Genomic DNA, 23,749 nt, shown 5'->3' on the forward strand with positions numbered 1-23,749 from the left:
GCGGAAAAGCATGCGTTGTAGTAGTGACACGTGTCACAATAGTTTATTGTTTTAGTATAGTTTATGATATGATGATTGTATACTATGGTTTTGGATAATAAAATTCCTTGATTGTATCCATAATATCCATAAATAAACAAGAAAAAGCATCGAAGAGGCTAACACTGTTCATGTAATTGAAATGAACAGTGTTTCTGCCGCCAAGCTGCCAATTCATATCTACCTCCAATTAGCTACTTTTAGTGTTGTAGTATAGCAATAATGTTTTTTAGTTGGTTCCAACACTACAAAAAAACATGGAGTATTTCAACCCTTATACATATAGCTTTTATACGCTTTAATGTGCTGAAATTTTTTTTTTCAACGGTTAAAATACTATCTACAAACGTTTTTCATCGTTTTTTTTTCAACGCTTCAATGCGTTGAAAACTATTTGTATTATCCACGTTTTTTTTGAGTTTTTTGATACTTATTAGTAAAAAAGGTTAGGCTTTTCCAACTACTAAAGCCACTGCTTTCAACGCTTTTAAGTGCTGAAAATGCTACAAGTTTTCGATGCTTTTAAGTGTTGGAAATGCTACAAGTTTTCAACACTTTCAATAGCGAAAAAAGTATGATTTGTATGCGAATGATATCATTATATAGATGGTCCATCAAACTCATAGCTATTAGTGTGCAACACTTAAAAGAAACAAATGAAAATGCCTTACTTTTTAAATTGTCTCAAGTAAAATTAAGGAGTTTTATTACATTATCAAATGATATCCATAGATCCATTTTACAAAATACCAAAACCATAAAGGCTTGAATCATCTAAAAGTAGCTTACATAGATATTACACATGCTTCCTACGAACGTTCAAAGATGCTGTCGTATATCAACTCAAATCGAACTCCATCTCTTTCTCGAATCACAATGAAAAACATATGATCTCCTTCTATGATTTTGTAGTACCTACATACATTTAGGTTCTTTATGATACAAACATAAATATGATGTCCAACAACAGAGCAAAAAAACATCAGACAGAAGGCAACACAACACCAACTACTAACCCATATAAGATGTCCCAAAAGTAACACTATCTAATCTTCTCATTCCGTGACCCTTTTTTGCAAATTCCATAAAGTCACAAAATCCCTTAATATAAGCTTTGGTGTTTCGTGGTTTATGTATCTAACTTTTATCAATATCTTGAGACATCCTATTTATTAAAGGATGATTAGATCATACAAAAAACATCAAAACATTCAAAAATCAACTTCAATTTTTATCAACCTCAAGTCTGCTAATGTGGTTAGGACAAATCTACAATTGTCCATGTGAACTTGTCTATAAGCAGCAAAAACCATTACTAAGATTAAAGTGCACACGGCTTGGTCATATAATTCAAGTGCAGCCTTGATTGAATAAAACGATCATTACATACTGATTCAACTTAGTCATAACAATCATAAGCATTCAATGTTAACATGATATCGGAATCTAATTTGTTGTTATGTCTTTATGATTAGGCATTTAATCTTACCCCTTACACTCACACGTTAAGGGGAGTGTTAAAGTAAACTACTAATTCCATTATCCCAAGGTTTGCAAGTAACTCCTGTCCAGGTGGAGTTTTGATATTGAGTGTATACAAACTTATTGTTGTTACTTGTTAGTGATAACAAAAAAGTTATTACCATTTGTAATTTCACATGATTTAATAAGTTATTTTAACATAGTTCATTAATTGAAACCAAAGATGCAATGAACTATAAATCTTAGATTCCATCAAGAACAGATCAGACATATAATAAGCAGTAAAATCTCACATACGATTGTGAAATGTTGTGTGAGAAATAAACACTCCTTTCAAACCTACTACTTGTTATACATTACTGGGACTGGGAGGCTTTCAGTTTTGAAATCTCGGCTTGCAGAAAATTAGTCTCAGCTGCATAATTAAGTGGTGCAACTTGCTACTAATAGTGATATTTATATTATCAAAATTAGTCAGCAACCAAACTAAATGGCAATAAATTCACCAACTTCAAAAGGAAAACAAATTTAACATTTTGCTTTCCTAATCTATAGATCTACAGACCACAGTAAAGAGGGGTGCATCAGTTTTTGCATTTTATTAACAATTTTTGCATAAATTCACTCGAATTTCATCCTAGTCTATAATCGCAGACATATAAACACTCAATATAATTTAAATTATTGATTAAATTGAAAACATGTTTACCTAAAATTCAAGAAATTGAAGAAATTCAAGAAACTACAGAGATAATCAGGTGATTCCAACTGACGCTTACCTACAAAAATTGAAATCGCTGAAGAAATGTTATTGACTATCAATTTCACGCGTAGAATACTCTAGCAGCAAATTGAACTCACGCTTACCTACAAAAGTTAAACTCACGCTTACCTACAAACTCTCCAATGATAGCAAATTGAAGCAATTAAAATCGTTGAACTAATTAAAAAGAAAAAATGTAATCACTGAAGTAATGGAAGAGGTTGAGAAGAAATCGTTTACCTAAATTTGAAGCAATCTCTGAAGAAAGTTATGGAGAAGATTATGAAGTAATTGCTGATATTTTCTAATTCTCTACAATTATTGTCGTGGGTCCAGCCCAAGTTGTGTTAAAATGTTTTATTTTTTTTGGTCTTAATAAATGGGCCAAATCGTAACATTTTACTTGTTGTTATGAGTCCTCTTTGGGCTTATTTTTGGTGGCTTCTTTAGCAAGCCTTTGGGGAGTAATTCTTGCTATATAGGACAGCAAGTGAAGCAAGGAAAATAGGAATTCAAAAAGACACAAAAGAGAGAGTTTGAGAGAGTAGTGAATTTTTCGGATTTTCAAGGTCAACCTTCTGTATTTTGTCCGTTGCCGGAAATCCGACCGTTGGATTGCTCTGAAATTTGGTGAGCTTGTTCCTGACATCGAGGGCTTCATTTTGGACGGTTGGATCGTCGTTTTAAGCTCTGGGTTGGTCGGAACCGTCTCCGGACAGAGCTGCTGTTTTTGGTGATTTCTACTCCTTTAGTTCTCTATTTTTCATCTCTTATAGCTTGATGTATGTAGGTGGGCGTTGATAAACCTTTTATAGACTGATTTGGGTTTATTTTTACCCTCAATTATCAATAAGAGAAGATTAAGGGTGGACTCCTCAAGAGGTCCCGTGGTTTTTATTCTTCACATCGAAGAGGTTTTCCACGTATAAATTGTGTGTGTTGTTTGCATTTTTATTCCGCTTATTATTGTTGATTTGTTACTGTCATATTGCTGTCCACAATTGTTATTCTTGGTGAATTAATTTGGGTTCTTTGGTTTGGATAATTGGTTGGTTATTTTGCGTGTGTGACATTGTGGGTGTCGTAGTGACCCCTTCTGATCCCTACAATTATGTGATCAAATTGCTGAAGAAATCGTTGATCGGTGTTGATGGCACTTGACTGAGAAGAATTGGTTATGGAGAATCGGTGTTTTGCTATTAATAGAGAATTTGTGCTGGTTGACGTTTGAAATTCCTCGAACTTGCTATCACCGGAGAATGGGTTATGAAGAACGTTTAACTTTGCCTAATTTGAACATTATAATGGCTAATTAGTAGAAACTTTTATTAAGATTACTTCTAAATAAAAGCTTGTAAGGAATGACGTTTGTCAACAAATTATAATGACTTTTATTATTTTTTTTTCTTTTCAACGCTTGGTATTGAGAATTTATCAACTTTATTATGTGTGTTAAAAAAATCAGTTAAAAGATCTATCTCGATTTTTCAACAGATTATATTGTGCGTAAATGCAACTGTTGAAAAAGTCCATATTATGTTGTAGTGCAAATACAAACTGTATAGATTTACAATTGATGTAATATGCATAGTGTGAACTAACCCTAAGAATTAGCCAAGCTCGCAGATTGACTTTGATACCAATTATAACACCCCTCTAATATTTATTTAATTAATCTAAGGTGTTACTAGGCTTAACTTGCATAAACCCAAAATAATTACAACATGAGTATCTCCGTATAACCTTATAAATCAAAATTCTATCAAGTACTAAACAAATAATTCAATATGGAAATTCAACTCAAAATACAAACGCTTTATGATTACAATATCCCATATCAACAAAAGTCATATACATTAACAAAATCGATACTAATTGTAAAGGTTATGTCACTTTGAAGTATGTAACCCACAAATTGAGCTTAAAAAGGGTTTTATTTGATGATTTAACAAAGGATTTGATTGTCACTAATAAGGATTAATCCCTTTTATTAAGTGGTCTTGGAGAATTTTTAATTTTGAGTAAAAGATAAAGGAAGAAGATGAGTGAGGAAGTTAAATTGGAAAGGAAATTGAAGATGATTGAGAAAATAGGAAACGTGACTAATCAACCTTATATTTGACGGTCAATTGAAGAAAAATGTTACTTGATATTATTTGGAAAAGAAAAAAAATTATTAACTATTTTTTGGCAGAACTTTTTTTATTAGGTACTTTTTGTAACAAAAAATTTTATTAGATAGTTTTTGACAATTTTCCCGATATATTAACATGTACAAAGTGAATTATTTATTATAACTTTTTTAACATAATAACTTTTATTAAACTATTAATAATATAATTTTTTAAATCTAAATTACTTAACTTTGAGAGAGGCCAGTACTTATACATATAAAAGAATCGATGAATTGGTACATAGATCAGAGTACGTACTATTATGAAAAAGCAAATTGTGCTCAGAATATACGACGAAGTATATCATAGAAAAGAAAAGAACAGAAAATTGAGCCACAATTTAATATCATGAAAAGCTATTATACACTTTTTGTATGTATCCGATCCAGATGATGAACTCAAAAGGAGGATCTTATTTATTATAAAAATTACGACTTAGATCATGTTCTCTTGGTATATTACTTATTCTTATTGAACTTAAGTCTTATTTAACCAATCTTGTTCAATTTTGATCAGACGAAGATTGCATGAGGTTTATTCATTTAAGCAAGCATCGTTAATTCTAGACTTTCATGGCTAAGAAATTTGGAGGGGTCGGTGCTTTCTTGAACAGAACAGGAAGAGGGATTTCATTAGTAATTCCCAACAACCCATCCTTTTCAAAAAAACCAACATCTTTTTGGTCTAATATAGACTTTATCTTATAGACATTTGTATCTTCTTGGGTCTCCTCAATTGTGAAAGATGGTTGAGAGACACTACCACCCGTGACCACGTAAGACTGGCCCGTGGTTTTATCGGCAAAGACCCGCCATGTCATTGATCGCATACAAAAGTCAATGATACGGTCATCAAATGTAATTCTAATTGGTAGACCGGGATTTATGACGGTTATTTCAAAAGGTGAACTTATTTTAACAAGGATGCCATGTTTCGTTTTTATCTCGGGTTATATGATAAAAACATGGTGTGATCTTGGTTACGAGGGTTCGAGTAAGGCCGCCGCCAATGCCTATGCTCTGTGGTACGATGAAGTATCGCCCGCCATTGACGAGTGGCTCACCGTCTGTGTCGAGAATAACGGCGGTGGCAATAGAGAGAACTGAGAAAAATAACAGGAGAGTGATGACATATTTAAAAAAAGTTAAACTCAAACTCAAATTCATTTTTAATACTTGGCTAGGCTTATATTTATTACTTGGTGTTATTTTGGTTAATTGTTTGTATGTCTTGGTGCATAAATAGTACGAAGACATTGGTAATATTTATAGTGTTATTATTGTCAAGTAAGGACGATTGATGCAATGATATATATAATGCTAGCTAAGCAAGTGGAAAATGATTTTACTTGCATAATTTAAATACATTCCATACTAATAAGCATGTATGTATGACATGTCCACATTTGTTTTTTTGTATTTTATACAAATATCAGAATAATAAATTGAAAAAAAATATTTAGAATATACTAAATTTAACCAACTTGTTATGAAGAAAGCCGCCACCTTGCATTGGAAGTGTATATTAACAAATTACATGAATCTCAAAAGTTCATAAATTTTATTTTCTCTGAAAATGTTATAACGCTAAATAATTCAATTTAAAAAATAATACAAGAGAAAATTACATAAACTAATAATAGACTTAATTTAAAATCAAATTTTAAATTGATCGGATTTCAAATTACGATAATTTGAATTATAATCAGTATTAGTCGAAGTAAAGTTTATTTCAATTATAATTGAGCTTGATTGGGTTTACATAAAGATGGATTACAAGACGTTTGGGAAAAACAATTAAAGTATTAGGTTATTTAAAGTATAATTAGGTTTTGGAATACACAAAATTGAATTAATATGAAGGTGAACCAAGGTAGTTTTGGAAAATGATTCTTTATATATTTCATACTTGATAATTAGTTTGAATCGGTGGAGATTGGTCAAGTATATCCATTCAAAAACAGGGTATCGAGTTGGCAAAATATTTTAGTCGAATTCGAAATCACTTCTAGCTAGTAAATTTGCTCAAAGTCTTCTTCTGTGATCACCGGCCGTACTATTAGAAAGGAAATAAATAAATAAATAAAATTCTTAGCCATCTAGTAAGGTGTAAGATAAGCATGCATAACCTGACGTGTTATAGGATAAACGTCACATACATATCTTTTTTTCACTAACGTATGTTAAAGAAAGTTAAGTACTACTTATAAATAATCCTCTCAACTATATATTAGTTCATGTTAGACTTGACAAATGTGTGTTGTCATTTGCAAGTTTTCAGTTAATTGCAGATTTTTTTCTCATTGAAGATTTTTTTTTGAGCTAAGGGACTATTTGACCTCATTCTTTTTTTTTGGTTATGATTGTTGTTTTCTTCCTGCTCCAGACCCTAATTATAATTTTCCTATGAGCTGGATACACTAGGTATGATGATGATGATAGTGGGGGCCTGGCAAAAGTTGACCCGACCAGAACATAACTCGAAATAATTAAGTGAGTTTGGGTTGAGACTATTGACCCAATTAATTAAATGGGTTGACCTGACCTGACTTGTTATTAAATGAGTTAAGTTGGTTAAAATTATAAACTTGAAACAAACTTGTATAATCTATTTAATTAAACGTGTTAATTCCAAGTTTAATCAATAAGTATAACCTAAACTTAATTCATTTAATATTTTCTTATTTTTGATGGTAAATACAAAATAAACAACAAAAAAACATAAAGTTTAAAATTAAAGCCTAAAAATTTAAATGTAATCAATGTTAAAAACCTAAATGAAAAAAAAACTATAAACGGGTTAAATGGGTCGAAATTAGGTCAACCTGATCTGTTACAGATCGTGTCAGGGTTGTGATTTTCGACCCAATTATCTAAACTGGTTGAGTTTGGGTCAAAGATTTTTTAACTTGTTTATATATGATCTGAACCTAAACCCGATCCAATCTGATATGTTTGATAGGCCTACTTCATATTCTACCTAAATCAACTTTCAAAGTATGCTATACCGTGATGACCTGTAAAGTAGGTGTCCTTTCACCTAATTATTAAAAGGAAAAGTAAAGGAAGTTTTAGTAAATAACGGTTATTTATGAAGTTAACAAATCACTTTTATATGGTAGAATTTGATAGGGAGAGAGTTTTGATAATTTAATTTACTTTTTTTGATTTTGTATATTTTATTATCATAATTTTTGTCTTTTAATGTTATTTACAAATCACGATTATTGATTATGAATTATTAGAAAAAAAAAAGAAGCTGCCAGCCATCGAGGTACGCTTATGATATGCACCAATAAGCTGACGTTTGTGATAAGGAATTTGGATAAAGGTGACATTGCCTATGTGGACTGTACTATTATTAATGTACAATAGGGAAACTTGTTAGTTATAACTTCTACAATTACCAACTAATTAACTAAGAATCTCTTATCGATCAATTCCCAAAATAGAAAACTAGTTATATATATATATATATATATATATATATATATATATATATATATATATATATATATATATATATATATATATATATATATATATATATATATATAATACCCATCCATTCTCACCTTACTGTCCATCACATAAAACCCGTAATAAGAAAAACAAGCAATATGGCATCCCTTTTCCTGAAATCAACCACTACAATCTTGTTGATTTTTTTAACTCTTTCTATAATTGCCAAAGCAGACCGCCGCTTTGTGTTAGACAGCGATGGTAAGCCAGTGTTCAATGGTGGGCGATACTACATGATTCCACAAACCATAGGCATTGGTGGTGGCCTAACAAGAACAACTAAAGACAACTACACACCATGCCCTTATTACGTAACCCGAGATAGCGATGAAACCTCGAATGGTATGCCTCTTACCATTTCATCCCCTCTCAAAATATTGTACCTTCCTGAGTCTTCTTCAGTTAGCATTGCGTTCCAAGAAATGATTACTGTTTGTATTCAATCCTTGGCGTGGCGGGTCGTTTCCAACGATTTAATCGGTAAACTTTATGTGGCTACCGGCGGTGATAGCTTTAACTACAAGTTTTCAATTGAGAAAGCTGAGGGAGAGTCAAGGAATAATGTGTATAATATAAGGTATTTTAATGAACAATCAGGTAAAGATAGTAATATTGGGTTTTTTGAGGATGGACTTTTGGGTATTACTGATGATATTCCTCTTACCGTGATATTCAAGAAAGCTTTTGATGATATTGAAGAGATAACCTCCACTTCATCTTGAAATGTTTTTGAACAATAAAATGATATGGTCGATTATGAATGTAATATAGCTATGTAAAGTTACACAAATTATTAGGTCTGGATCCTCCATCAAGGGGTTATTTCCTTTAGTTTTATGTACTCTTTTTTTTTTTTTTTTTTTTTTTTTTTTTTTTTTTTTTTCATGCATGTTTCAATCAAAAGAATAAATAATGATCGTCCATTAATTGAAGCTTTTCAAAATTATTGAATATGTGGGCTGCTGGGATTTTATTATGCCTTTTGTTTTAATTTTTTTTTCTCATTTACTTTTTGCCTAGATTTCAAATTTAAAAATAAAATAACAGTGTTGGTAATCTGACCATTAGTAAGTAATAATCATTATTTTTCCGTCATTGTGACATACAAACATATTAATCAGCAACAAGATAAAGATGATTATTCCATATTAATCCATCAAAATTAAGCTCATAATTAAAAATTAATAAAAGCTAATCTACATTATAATGGATAAACAACTTAAATATGATAGTATAAAGTTTTGAGCACAACTCAATTTAAAATATGTAATCTTCCATTAAATACATGCTTTACCGAATTGATAGAAAGAATTGGATTCAAAGAAGCCTTGCTATCTCCACAAAAAATAAAAAAATTTGTGAATTTTAAAATTTATAAAATGTTGCTATTTCATCATCATCATCATACCTAGTGTATCTTGTTCATAGAAAACTATAGTCAAGGTCTGGGGGGAATGAAAGACGGCAGCTTATACCCATAGAGAAGAGTGCGGTCAAAGAGTCCCTCGGGTCGAGAAAAGTCTTCAACGAGAGAGAAACCTGCAACTTACAAATAAAATAAATAGAATACGTACAATATAACTAAAAATAAAAATAAAAGTAAAGAAGAAGGTAAATAGCAATAATTAAAGGCAAGGAACAATAACAAACTATGGGTAAAAGGGACAGGTTTAGTAATCTAAGACGTGGATAAGGCGCCGCCAACTGCCCCTATCCCTAATCAGGTCCTTGGAGAGGTGAAGTTCATTCATGTCTCTTTTAATCTGTTCCTCCCACGTTCTCCTGGGTCTTCCTCTACTTCTCTTGCCCTCCACTATGATGCATTCGATCCTTCTTACTGGGGTGTCATGTATCTTTCTCTGCACATGCCCAAACCATCTCAACGTGTTCTCCCGCATCTCAACCTCTAACTTCTCCCTGAACTCCTAGTTTCTTATCCTATCCATTAAGACGAATCCATCCAGATTCCACATGAATATGTTTTTTCATATAGATCGATGAGAAATCATAGTTAAAGTTTGACACTATAATTTCTAAATTGTATTTGAAAAGAATATATGAAAAGAGAGAGAGTAGTTGACTGCTAGTTTTTTTGATATTTGATAATTGTTTGTTGGGTTATTCACTAGTTAAGAATGTTGTTATTTTGGTTATGTTTTAAATTAGTTTAAAAGGTCGGTTATACATATTAATGTTTGGTCAGATTTTATATTATTGTTGTCTATTTATTAACGAAAAAATTTCAAAGCTTAAACTGCAATTATAAATTTTAATTCAAATAAAAAAAATACTATATTAGTTTTATTTTTGAATAATATTTATTTGGATCCTTAATAGTAGGTGTTGTTTGTGTAATTATTTTATTATAAATAAAAGCTCACATTATACATGATGATCAAGAAAAACAAGATAATATTAATTTGGTCTTTCTGACCAAATAAATAAAACAATTACAAGATCTAGAAATATGTAGACCACAAATTGGCTATACACTGTAAACATGACTATTAATCGGAGAAGTAGCTCAAAATCATTGTTGCCTTATTAACATAAAATAAAAACTTAACCTCCATAAAGTCAACCTTCCATCAAATAATGAAAATATGGCGGAAGAGAGAAAAAACCTTATTATAGAGATAAAACAACAAGTGCAAGGGATATTCTATTTAAGAAAAATAATCATCTAGATTTATTAGCTTATAAAAATACAGATCGACTTGTGACAAAAAAAATATATCAACTTCAAAATACTTCGTTTTTAAAACTAATTTAACTCTAAAATTATACTAAAATATGTTTTTGAATTAAGCTTATACTAATTATTCAAGAATGAATTAAGCTATTTTCACTCGATTCAAATTAATTTATTTTCTTTTAAATTTAACCTAATTCAAACATCATTTTTAAACTTGATTAATATCTTTTCAAAAAATAATTTCTTACTTAAATATAATTTTTATTTAACAATAAAACTCTTCAATATTCTTCTTCAATAATTAATTAAGTGTAGTAATAAATAATTTTAGCAAATCGATATTTTAAGAATTCTGCACTTTTATTTTAAATATTATCATTAATGTTAATTACTTATTAAGATTGACGCTGTTACTACAGAGAGATTGATGATAAAAAAAATTCATATATGTTTGCATTATTATTTACAGATTTCATTCTTATTGAAAAAATCAAGATAAGAAAAAGTCTCAAGAAATGCAAAAGATAGATAAGTGTTTAGAAATCGAAAATGTGACATGAGAAATCACAAATGTAAGAACGGAAATAAGAAGTGAAGTTACAAATAGAGAAATAGGTTTCTTTAAAAGACAACATTCAACTTGGCAATGAACTTATTGGCTATGGTGATGATTTCATTATGGTCAACCATATTCTATTGATAAAATTTTTAAAAAATGGATGACGACCTGGGCGGGGTCGCCACATCATCACCTTTTCGACGCTTGAAACTACAACATTATGCCTACGGCGTCAGCATTTTCTAAAAAAAGACGAACACATTTTTTCTTGCCCTATTGATAAGAAGTGCTATGCTTATTGATCATCTTAATTTTTATATTATTTTTAACTTTAATTTGAATCATCTCAATTCAAAATTTTATTGATTTTAATTTTTTTAAAATTTATTTGGTATATATAGGTAGAAATAAAAACGATTTGATGAATTGGTACATATAATTTTTTTTAATAAATACATAGATATATTGTAACCGCCTCGAATTATGAAGGCAAACACTAATTGGAATTTAGTATTAATCAAGCGGAAGCTTACCTTTGCCAACACAATTAAGGGGTTACTTAAAGGTTAAACTAATATTCAAGTATAATTCTTGAACCAAACCAAAGCAATATAACGGAAGTCTTAACTGTCCAAAATATAGGAAAATTACAACCAAATCGAAATAAGTCCAAAATTCAAATTACATCCTTAAAATAGTCTAAATCTAAACTAATAATCTCTCAAATAAAATAAAGAGATCTAAACAAAAGGGGAGTCATACTCCAACTCGGGTTCAACTTCCGCTCGCATATCCATTCTCCGTCGAGGTGCCATAGGGGTTTACTCTAAAAACAAAACCATTGGAAAAACATACAAAGCATAGTATCAGCAAAAAGGCTGAGTATAAACACACTGGTGTCCGTCAAACAAGTTATTAAAATCTTTCTTTTTTTTTTTTTTTATTTGAGTAAATTCATTTTGAAATATGCTTTTTCATTTGATAAATCATATTATGATTCAAATGAAGTTCAATGGCTCTATAGTAATTTAAAATTCTCATTTTTCATTATAAATCATAAGATCTCAATGGATCCAAATCAATTTCAAACTCATATCATAAGTTTACATGGGTACTCTGTGAGTCATCCTGTGACTCGTTTGGTAGTCGGTCTACCGTCCGCGACATGTCCGGCAAGTGTAACACAATGGTATTGTGAACAATACGCGCTCAGCATTGGTGAGCCGTTTAATCATGCACACAACATTTGCTGTGGCATATGTACCCGCCATTTAGGCTAAAACATTTTTTTGTACATAATATATATCTTGTAATTTTAATAGCATTTGAAAGTCAAAAATATTAACTTTCTCCATATGATAAACATCTTTTATTTGCACATAGCAAAACATACTTTATTTGCAACTTAGCAAAATCAAATCATAATATTTCCCACATGGGTAAAACATGCTTAGCATAATCATATCATTAAACATAACCTTTGTATTATATTGGGGCATCACTAGCATGTATGGAAATTCATAGTAACAAAAAGTGATTAAAGATCAATACGATTTTTTTTTAAGGAAACCACTAAAATGTTTTGTTCCAATCCTTCTTAAAGTAAATATAACTTAAAAGGGTTTTGAAATTCATTCAAAACAACTAGAATATGATTCATAAGTCTATAAAATCATTAATACAGAAGATTTCATAAAACACTATTTTCTTAAATACGAGATAGTTTTGCCGGTAATAAAATCGATAATTGATTTACAAAGTACATATTAATTCTCCAACAAGGCCCAAATTAATCAAGTCATTATAATACCTTATTTAAAATAAATTTAAGTTTGTCCCATCAAGTTATAATGGGTTATGCGTATTTATAACGATCTTACAATTATTTTCGACAATTTGGGTATTTACTGTTATTTAAATGGTCTCTTAAATCTGTAAAATTTATAAACCGTCTCATTTAAAATTAATTTATACTATGAGGCAGTAGGTTATTAATATAATTATAATTTTTTTTATATAGGTTTATTTTTACCCAAATTTAATTAACAATATTACACTTTCTAATAAATAAACATTTTCTATTATTTTGATAAATTAGTAAATAATTAATAATTTATTTTATAAAATTATACCAATGTTCCAGAAGTCATATAATATGTTTATTAGGCCATTTGAACTTATAAAACTCATGTATGATGTTTTATTATTTTGTATAGACATTTTATCGATAAATAGTATAAAATAGGTTTAAAATTATTTGAGTCCGAATAAAATATTATAAAAACTTATATGATATTCCAGAAGCTATTTTAAGGGGTATAAAATTTTAAATAACCATTAAAAATCATGTGGAATATATTTAATAATTAATATCGTTATTTTACCGATAAATCGAATAAAATTTATTTAAGTCCATATATGGTCACGAAATCCATATAAATTTTTGAACATGTATTTACTGCTTATATAAGTGCCTCATAAAATTTTCATGTCCAAAAGACGTCATTTAGTATTTATTTTGTATTTTACCGTTTTCAAACTTACCGATTATTAATAACCGAGTAAAAATTATTAAGGTCCTTAAATGTCAACGAAACCTTCCCAAACTCTTACCAATTTTACCTACTGTCCATATGAGTATGTGATAAAAATTTCAAGTCCATATGTCATTGTTTGGTAATTATTTTATATTTTACCATTTTACAATTTACCATTAACAATTTAACGATTATTCAAAAATTTAAAAAAAAAATTCCAAACTAAATATATTCTGGCCAAATCTTGTTGGAGACATTATAATATATTTTTATTAATTATTTTTGATGATGAAGAGTTCATCTAATACCATGTTTTATAATAAGAGTATTTAACACCTTAAAATCCATTAAAATATCAATTTAACGAATAATCTAGAAAAAAAAAATATCCAAGAAATTTTCTTAACATATAGCTACTGAAAATTTCTTTTAAAATGAATTTCAAATATTTTCAAATTCATATAATCATTTCCATCACAATAACTTTCACAAAGTAGTGTTAAACATGCCTTTAAACATACAATAATTTATAAAATCAACATGCATGATGCCCACAATAATAATACATGTAATAAATTATTTCATACTCAAATTTATCATTTTGACATCATCTTTCAAGATTTAAGAACTTCTCTTTGGGAATTTTTTTTTTTTTTTTTTTTTTTTTTTTAAAAAAGTTTATACACAAACTTTCCCAACTTGTTCTTAAATCCTTTAAAAATCACCCCATGTGACATACCTCGACTCCAAGCCTATATAATTATTCCGTAAGCTCCTACGCGTTCTTAGAAGCGGTTCTAACTTCGGGTCCTTGCCCTTCAAGTCTCAACTCCAACTCTTCAACTAAACATATTGCATTCATCCAAAAATCAATAATAAATTTGGATTTCTAACATGCACTTAACTTTTCCTAGTTAGAGTTGTTAGACTAATACTTGTGATGATTTTAACATATTTGGAGTATACTTATTATGTTGAGCAACATACTTAGTTAAGTCCCATAATTTACTTGAATCCTTTAAGTAACAAAATTTATATGTTTGTGGAAAAACATCTTCTTACTTTCTATTGTGGCCGATTTTTATAGATTTACAAGTGATGATTTTCTTAGTTTAGAGATAAAATACTCATTTTATAATGATCTTAGTTTATAGAAAGATTCATGTAAAAAAAAAAATGAAAAAAATGTTTTACATGAACAAGTTTTAACAAAACTAGTGGAATAAAGAAATGAGTATAACTTACTCTATACTTGGTGGATTTCTTCAAGTTTGGTGTCTATGGAAAGCTCTTAAGATGAAGATTATTTTTATGGGAGATTTGAGTTTATAAACATAAATTTTCAGAAGTTTTAGATGGGTTTTTGAAGAAGATTTGATGAGAAAAGAAGGTGTTTTAGTTATTGAAAGTTTAGAGGATTCTAGTGTTTGTTCATGGATGAACTTGGGAGCAATGTGTTGGGATTTATGGCTGAATAACAATTCAGAAAATTGAGTGCTTTTGCTTCAAATATTTGCCTCTTGCATGCTTGTAATGATGCACAAGCTTTGGGTAGAACAAAAGGGGTTTTGGGTAGTGTGATTGGCTTGAGTGTGTAAGTGAACAAGGAGCTACTAAGGGGATTTGGGACAGCTATATTAGCTGCTGTTTGGGGCTGATTTGGAGTGTTTTTTGTCCTCAATTTGGTCTATTATGGTATAAGAAAGGTTTATCTAAGATAGTTTAAAGTTTGGGTAAAAATTGTTGTACATGTAACAAGTTATGTAACTTGTACTTCATGTTTAAAAATCACTTGTATATGTGAGAAATATTTAATTTACTCCCATCATGGTTATATAATATGCTTGGGTAATAATTAAATTTTTTTTGAACTGTTATGGGTAGTTGCTCAACTTTAAGTTTTACCTCCAAAGTTTACGTTACTTGTTACGATTCATAATCATGTTACGAATTAACAAGTTTCTTATCATCGTAGAGATTTTTCAAATTACTACCATCACTAATTAAATTATAATTAGTAACGAACAAATATATAAGAAAGAAAAAAAAAAATTAGGCGCTAAAAACGACTAATGAAATCTTCTAACAATACGACTGTTTCAGTCTTCCCTTCTTACAAGAGTTTCGTCCTCGAAACTAACTCAAACTAATAGTTATAAATACATCACTCAAATAAGTAAGGGTATCTAATTAACATGTCGTCCTCTTTTTCCCAAGTAGCACTGTCGGCATCCTGTCCACTCCATAGCACTTTCACAAGTGGAATCGTGCGGCTACGGAGTTTTCTAACCTCTCGACCGAGGATCCTCAGGGGCTTTTCCTCATACTGCAAGCTTTCAACAAGCTGAATTGGCTCATACTGGAGAACATGTGATGGATCAAACACATACCGGCGCAATTGCGACACATGGAACACATTGTGAACCTTAGCTAATTGTGGGGGTAATGCTAACTCATAAGCTACCTCTCCAACTCTACGTAAAATCTCATAGGGTCCAATGTACCGAGGATCAAGCTTCCCCTGCATTCCGAACCTCTTGATTCCCTTTGTTGGCGAGACTTTAAGGAACACCTTCTCACCGACTTGGAACTCAAGTTTCCTCCTCCTACGGTCTGCGTAGGATTTCTGTCGATCTTGGGCAGCCTTCATCCGGTCTCTAATGATTCTGACTTGTTCAGCGGTCTCTCTGATCATCTCTGGTCCAACTAGCACACCAGACCTCCCGGTATCCCAATAAAGTGGTGTCCTACACCTTTGGCCATACAAGGCCTCATACGGAGCCATACCAATACTACTCTGGTAGCTATTGTTGTAGGAGAATTCTATTAATGGTAAAATATCCTCCCACGAACACTGAAAATCAAGGGCACATGCCCGAAGCATATCCTCTAGAGTCTGGATGGTCCTCTCCGTCTGCCCATCTGTAGCTGGGTGAAAAGCGGTGCTGTAATTAAGGGTCGTGCCGAATGCCCTTTGTAGCTCATTCCAAAATCGAGCCACAAATTTTGGATCTCGATCTGAAACTATTGTCATCGGTATACCATGTAGTCTAAGTACTTCTTTCACATAAGAATCAGCTAATTGTTTTGCTTTCCAAGTTACTTTAGCAGGAATAAATCTGGCAGTCTTAGTGAGTCGATCAACAATCACCCAAATAGAATCATTTCCTCTTCTCGAACGGGGCAATCCAACAACAAAGTCCATACTCACTGATTCCCACTTCCACTTAGGCACGGGAAGTGGTTGCAACTCCCCCGGAGAGCGCTGGTGGTCAATCTTGACTTGCTGACATACTAGACATCGAGCTATGAAATCCTCGACATCCTTCTTCATGTTCATCCACCGAAAGTATTGTTTTAAATCTGCTAGCATCTTATCCCGTCCTGGGTGGACAGAATACATAGTCGAATGTGCCTCCTTGAGTATTTTCTCTATCAATTCAGGATCTCGGGGCACGCATAACCTTCCCTCTAGATGAATACTCCCATCTTTAGCAATTCTGAAGTCTTTAACTGCACCCTTTTCAATACCAATCTTCAACTCTGACAAGAAGTCATCATACTGTTGTAGCTCACGGATCTCCTCATGTAGGCTCGGTGTTGTACTCATAGAATTGAGAACGCTGTCGTATGATCCCTTCTTAACCACAATCAATTCTAGCTCCTTCATCTCCACATAAATCTCGTAGGGCACTGAAATTAGTCCATTAATAACCATTCTCGGTTTTCGGCTTAAGGCATCTGCTACACGGTTTGCCTTTCCGGGATGATACTCCAAAGTGAGGTCATAATCTTTCATCAATTCTAGCCACCTTCTCTGCCTCATGTTAAGCTCCTTCTGTGTAAACAGATAAGTCAAACTCTTGTGATCGGTGTAGATCTTGCAAGTAGTGCCGTAGAGATAATGCCTCCAAATTTTTAAGGCAAATATGACTCCAGCTAATTCTAAATCGTGCACTGGATAGTTCTTCTCATTTGGCCTCAATTGTCTCGATGCGTAGGCAATCACTTTCCCCTCTTGCATGAGTACACAACCCAAGCCCTCTAAAGATGCGTCACTGTATACCGTGAACTCTTTCCCATCCTCGGGCAATACAAGCACTGGAGCCGTTGTCAACCTTTTCTTCAATTCTAGGAAAGCGTCTTCGCACTTTTGTGACCACACAAACTTGGTATTCTTTCGAACCAAACTGGTGATCGGTAGTGCGATCTTAGAAAACCCATCAACATATCTTCGGTAATAACCTGCCAAACCCATAAAGCTTCTTACCTCAGTTACACTAGTCGGTGCTGGCCAATCAATGATAGTCCTTATCTTCTCGGGGTCCACTGTTATGCCATCTTTTGAGATTACATGACCTAGGAAGACAACTCGATCCAACCAGAATTCACTCTTGCTCAACTTCCCATAAAAGCTTCTTTCCCTCAATTGTGTTAATACCAATCTTAAGTGCTCCTCATGATCTTTCTCTGTCTTAGAGTACACTAAGATATCATCAATGAAAACCACAACAAATTTATCAAGATAGTCATGGAATGTTCGATTCATCAAGTCCATGAATGCTGCAGGGGCATTGGTTAACCCAAACGGCATCACTCTAAACTCATAGTGCCCATATCTGGTGCGAAAAGCAGTTTTAGGAATGTCTTCCTCCGCTATCCTCAACTGATGGTAACCAGATCTCAAGTCAATTTTAGAGAAAACTCCGGCTCCTTTCAACTGGTCAAATAAATCATCAATTCTAGGAAGTGGGTACTTGTTCTTGATGGTGATTTTGTTCAGCTCCCGGTAGTCAATGCATAGCCTCAAAGACCCATCTTTCTTCTTCACAAACAACACTGGAGCTCCCCATGGTGATACACTTGGTCTGATAAACCCTTTATCTTGTAACTCCTCGAGTTGGGTTTTTAGTTCAGCCAACTCAAGTGGTGCCATTCTATATGGTGCCTTTGAAATCGGGCTTGACCCTGGAACTAGGTCAATGTGAAAATCAATCTCTCTCTTTGGAGGTAACCCAGGTAGATCATCAGGGAATACATCAGAAAATTCTCGCAATATCAAGATCTGGCTTAAGTCGACCTCCTTGTATGTTGACTCGCTCATGTGGTAGACTTGGGCTTCCCCCACCTCTCTTTGGAAAGGTTGTAAGTCTCTCAATCATCTCTGGCTCGATATTAGGTATGGTCCCATCACTAAAAGCTACTTGATCCCCTGGATTGTTCCCAACCTTTACAATCCTCTCATAGCACTCAATCACTGCCCTGTGTTTACCTAGCCAGTCCATTCCTAGAATGATATCAAACCCTCCTAAGTCAAATACAATCAGGTCTACATGGAACTCCTTACCCTGGATTACTAATGGGCAATCAATCAACTTTGTATTACATGATACCGTTGATCCATCGGGTAAGTCAACTCTATGCATTATAGGGCATACATTAACAGAACAGTCCAAGGATCTCACAAATGACTTAGAAACATAAGAATTGTCGGCCCCAGAATCAAATAAGACACGGGCGGACTTACCAAGCAATAACAGTAATCCGGAAATGACTTTACCTTCTGTCTTAGGACTCAAAGTGCTAGGTTCCTCTGCTGTAGTAATGGCAAAGAATTTTCCTCCTCCCAGGCGCTGGTTTCCTTGGCCTCCAGAAGATGAGGCTTTATTGCCTCCTTTATATTCAAGGCGAAGTTGAGAGTTATTGTTACGCTGGTTCCCTTGATTTCCTGAGTATCGTGCTCCACCATTCCCGGGGTTTCCCCGGTTCTTGCCCCAACAATCTCGAGCCAAATGACCTGGTTTTCCACAATTCAGACACACAGCCTTACCTTCACAGTTGACTCCCTTAGAGTGCCATTTCTTGCATCTATCACACAGTTGACTTTTTAGCGGGTTGGAGTTTTGTGGGTTTCTACTACTGTTGAAGCGGTTTTGGTTTTGATAGTTTCTGAGGTTTTGGTTTTGATTCCCCTTGAAGTTTCCCTCAGCTCTGGGCTTCTTGCTCTGACCTCCCTGGTCTCCTCCAGATCTCTTTTTCCTCACATCTTCCTCTCTCTTGCAGACCATTTCTTTCTCCACAGCATGTTCATACATAGCTTGAAAAGACTCATATTGACCCATCAACTTTTGGTAGCTAAAGTTGAGACCATTGTAGAAGCGATCCATCTTTTTCTTTTCATCAAGCACATAATCTGGGGCAAATCGAGCCAACTCCAAGAACTTGTTAGCATATTCGGTAACGCTAAGAGAATGCTGCCTCAGGTAAAGAAATTCTGATTCTTTTTGTCTCTGTAGAGCTGCTGGGTAAAACCTCTCCCTTAGTTTCTTCAAGAAATCTTCCCATCTCCAACTGGTGGGTTGTGTTGCTCCACCAGCAGATGTGGAGGCAGCTAAGACACCTTTTAGGGCTCTCCACCAAAGCTCTGCAGGTCCCACTAGATAGAATGCTGCAAGTTTAACCTTAAGATTTTCTGGACAATTTACCACCTCAAGAATTTTCTCGGTTTCATTGATCCAATCTTCAAGGACAACTGGATCTGTAGCACCATTGTAGGTCTTAGGCCTGTGGGTAGCAAGCCTTTTGTAAAACTTAGTCTCGTCATCCACACTGGCATGTTGGTTGGCTATGAACTGGACTAATTGAGCATTGGTCTCTTGGATGACTCTGAGTTGCTCGGTTAGGAGATTCAATTGTGCTTGGGGATCCATTCTTTCCCCAATTTCCTCTAGGTTCCTGCCAAGAGGTAATAACTAATTAATAATTATGCCTTTAAGACAAATAGATATGCACTTGCATAACACACTTTCTTAACTTTATTGATTTAATGGCTTAATAACTTCATCAATTTCCATCCCATTGGATCACTTGTTTAGCAATTTCAACACTTTTAATGATCATTCCTCAACTTAATTTACCATCATGCATAGACAACTTAGCCACATAATTGGATCATCACTTGCTTACAAGAAACTTTTAAGACTTCTAGTTTACTAATGGTACTTAGTTAGTATCCTGATTTAATTTAGACTTACTACTTAAATCCTTTCTTTACCAATAATCCCTAAATTTTAAGCTCATTTCTTAATTACTTCCATTAGTTAGCTTCAACTTCTTTAAGTTAAACTCGTTCTCTAATTTTCCTGATATTTTAGACAAGCTTCCAAAGCCTTGGCTCTGATACCAACTGTAACCGCCTCGAATTATGAAGGCAAACACTAATTGGAATTTAGTATTAATCAAGCGGAAGCTTACCTTTGCCAACACAATTAAGGGGTTACTTAAAGGTTAAACTAATATTCAAGTATAATTCTTGAACCAAACCAAAGCAATATAACGGAAGTCTTAACTGTCCAAAATATAGGAAAATTACAACCAAATCGAAATAAGTCCAAAATTCAAATTACATCCTTAAAATAGTCTAAATCTAAACTAATAATCTCTCAAATAAAATAAAGAGATCTAAACAAAAGGGGAGTCATACTCCAACTCGGGTTCAACTTCCGCTCGCATATCCATTCTCCGTCGAGGTGCCATAGGGGTTTACTCTAAAAACAAAACCATTGGAAAAACATACAAAGCATAGTATCAGCAAAAAGGCTGAGTATAAACACACTGGTGTCCGTCAAACAAGTTATTAAAATCTTTCTTTTTTTTTTTTTTTATTTGAGTAAATTCATTTTGAAATATGCTTTTTCATTTGATAAATCATATTATGATTCAAATGAAGTTCAATGGCTCTATAGTAATTTAAAATTCTCATTTTTCATTATAAATCATAAGATCTCAATGGATCCAAATCAATTTCAAACTCATATCATAAGTTTACATGGGTACTCTGTGAGTCATCCTGTGACTCGTTTGGTAGTCGGTCTACCGTCCGCGACATGTCCGGCAAGTGTAACACAATGGTATTGTGAACAATACGCGCTCAGCATTGGTGAGCCGTTTAATCATGCACACAACATTTGCTGTGGCATATGTACCCGCCATTTAGGCTAAAACATTTTTTTGTACATAATATATATCTTGTAATTTTAATAGCATTTGAAAGTCAAAAATATTAACTTTCTCCATATGATAAACATCTTTTATTTGCACATAGCAAAACATACTTTATTTGCAACTTAGCAAAATCAAATCATAATATTTCCCACATGGGTAAAACATGCTTAGCATAATCATATCATTAAACATAACCTTTGTATTATATTGGGGCATCACTAGCATGTATGGAAATTCATAGTAACAAAAAGTGATTAAAGATCAATACGATTTTTTTTTAAGGAAACCACTAAAATGTTTTGTTCCAATCCTTCTTAAAGTAAATATAACTTAAAAGGGTTTTGAAATTCATTCAAAACAACTAGAATATGATTCATAAGTCTATAAAATCATTAATACAGAAGATTTCATAAAACACTATTTTCTTAAATACGAGATAGTTTTGCCGGTAATAAAATCGATAATTGATTTACAAAGTACATATTAATTCTCCAACAAGGCCCAAATTAATCAAGTCATTATAATACCTTATTTAAAATAAATTTAAGTTTGTCCCATCAAGTTATAATGGGTTATGCGTATTTATAACGATCTTACAATTATTTTCGACAATTTGGGTATTTACTGTTATTTAAATGGTCTCTTAAATCCGTAAAATTTATAAACCGTCTCATTTAAAATTAATTTATACTATGAGGCAGTAGGTTATTAATATAATTATAATTTTTTTTATATAGGTTTATTTTTACCCAAATTTAATTAACAATATTACACTTTCTAATAAATAAACATTTTCTATTATTTTGATAAATTAGTAAATAATTAATAATTTATTTTATAAAATTATACCAATGTTCCAGAAGTCATATAATATGTTTATTAGGCCATTTGAACTTATAAAACTCATGTATGATGTTTTATTATTTTGTATAGACATTTTATCGATAAATAGTATAAAATAGGTTTAAAATTATTTGAGTCCGAATAAAATATTATAAAAACTTATATGATATTCCAGAAGCTATTTTAAGGGGTATAAAATTTTAAATAACCATTAAAAATCATGTGGAATATTTTTAATAATTAATATCGTTATTTTACCGATAAATCGAATAAAATTTATTTAAGTCCATATATGGTCACGAAATCCATATAAATTTTTGAACATGTATTTACTGCTTATATAAGTGCCTCATAAAATTTTCATGTCCAAAAGACGTCATTTAGTATTTATTTTGTATTTTACCGTTTTCAAACTTACCGATTATTAATAACCGAGTAAAAATTATTAAGGTCCTTAAATGTCAACGAAACCTTCCCAAACTCTTACCAATTTTACCTACTGTCCATATGAGTATGTGATAAAAATTTCAAGTCCATATGTCATTGTTTGGTAATTATTTTATATTTTACCATTTTACAATTTACCATTAACAATTTAACGATTATTCAAAAATTTAAAAAAAAAAATTCCAAACTAAATATATTCTGGCCAAATCTTGTTGGAGACATTATAATATATTTTTATTAATTATTTTTGATGATGAAGAGTTCATCTAATACCATGTTTTATAATAAGAGTATTTAACACCTTAAAATCCATTAAAATATCAATTTAACGAATAATCTAGAAAAAAAAAATATCCAAGAAATTTTCTTAACATATAGCTACTGAAAATTTCTTTTAAAATGAATTTCAAATATTTTCAAATTCATATAATCATTTCCATCACAATAACTTTCACAAAGTAGTGTTAAACATGCCTTTAAACATACAATAATTTATAAAATCAACATGCATGATGCCCACAATAATAATACATGTAATAAATTATTTCATACTCAAATTTATCATTTTGACATCATCTTTCAAGATTTAAGAACTTCTCTTTGGGAATTTTTTTTTTTTTTTTTTTTTTTTTTAAAAAAGTTTATACACAAACTTTCCCAACTTGTTCTTAAATCCTTTAAAAAT

General features: G+C 32.0%; 1 protein-coding gene and 1 long non-coding RNA gene across 3 annotated transcripts; one reads left to right on the forward strand and one right to left on the reverse strand.

Moving 5' to 3' along the window:
• Positions 1-718: 718 nt before the first annotated feature.
• LOC130820167 (uncharacterized) lies at positions 719-2,518 on the reverse strand. 2 transcript variants are annotated; one of them, XR_009045121.1, is made up of 2 exons: positions 2,301-2,518; positions 719-954 (listed from the first exon to the last, which is right to left on the reverse strand). It is a non-coding gene; the product is annotated as an uncharacterized LOC130820167 (long non-coding RNA). The 2 variants fall into 2 exon arrangements; XR_009045122.1 differs by having other exon boundaries at positions 2,231-2,518.
• A 5,479-nt stretch (positions 2,519-7,997) lies between these two features.
• LOC130820168 (factor Xa inhibitor BuXI-like) lies at positions 7,998-8,844 on the forward strand. The gene has a single exon (XM_057685433.1). It carries the CDS (start codon positions 8,078-8,080, stop codon positions 8,699-8,701), a length of 624 nt encoding a protein of 207 aa, XP_057541416.1. The 5' UTR covers positions 7,998-8,077; the 3' UTR covers positions 8,702-8,844.
• Positions 8,845-23,749: the final 14,905 nt, after the last annotated feature.

This window comes from Amaranthus tricolor, chromosome 8 (assembly GCF_026212465.1).
Source record: "Amaranthus tricolor cultivar Red isolate AtriRed21 chromosome 8, ASM2621246v1, whole genome shotgun sequence".
Classification (NCBI taxonomy): domain Eukaryota; kingdom Viridiplantae; phylum Streptophyta; class Magnoliopsida; order Caryophyllales; family Amaranthaceae; genus Amaranthus; species Amaranthus tricolor.

Coding starts and splice junctions, on each gene's coding strand:
- LOC130820168 (XM_057685433.1), top strand. CDS start 8,078: ATGGCATCCCTTTTCCTGAAATCAACCACTACAATCTTGTTGATTTTT.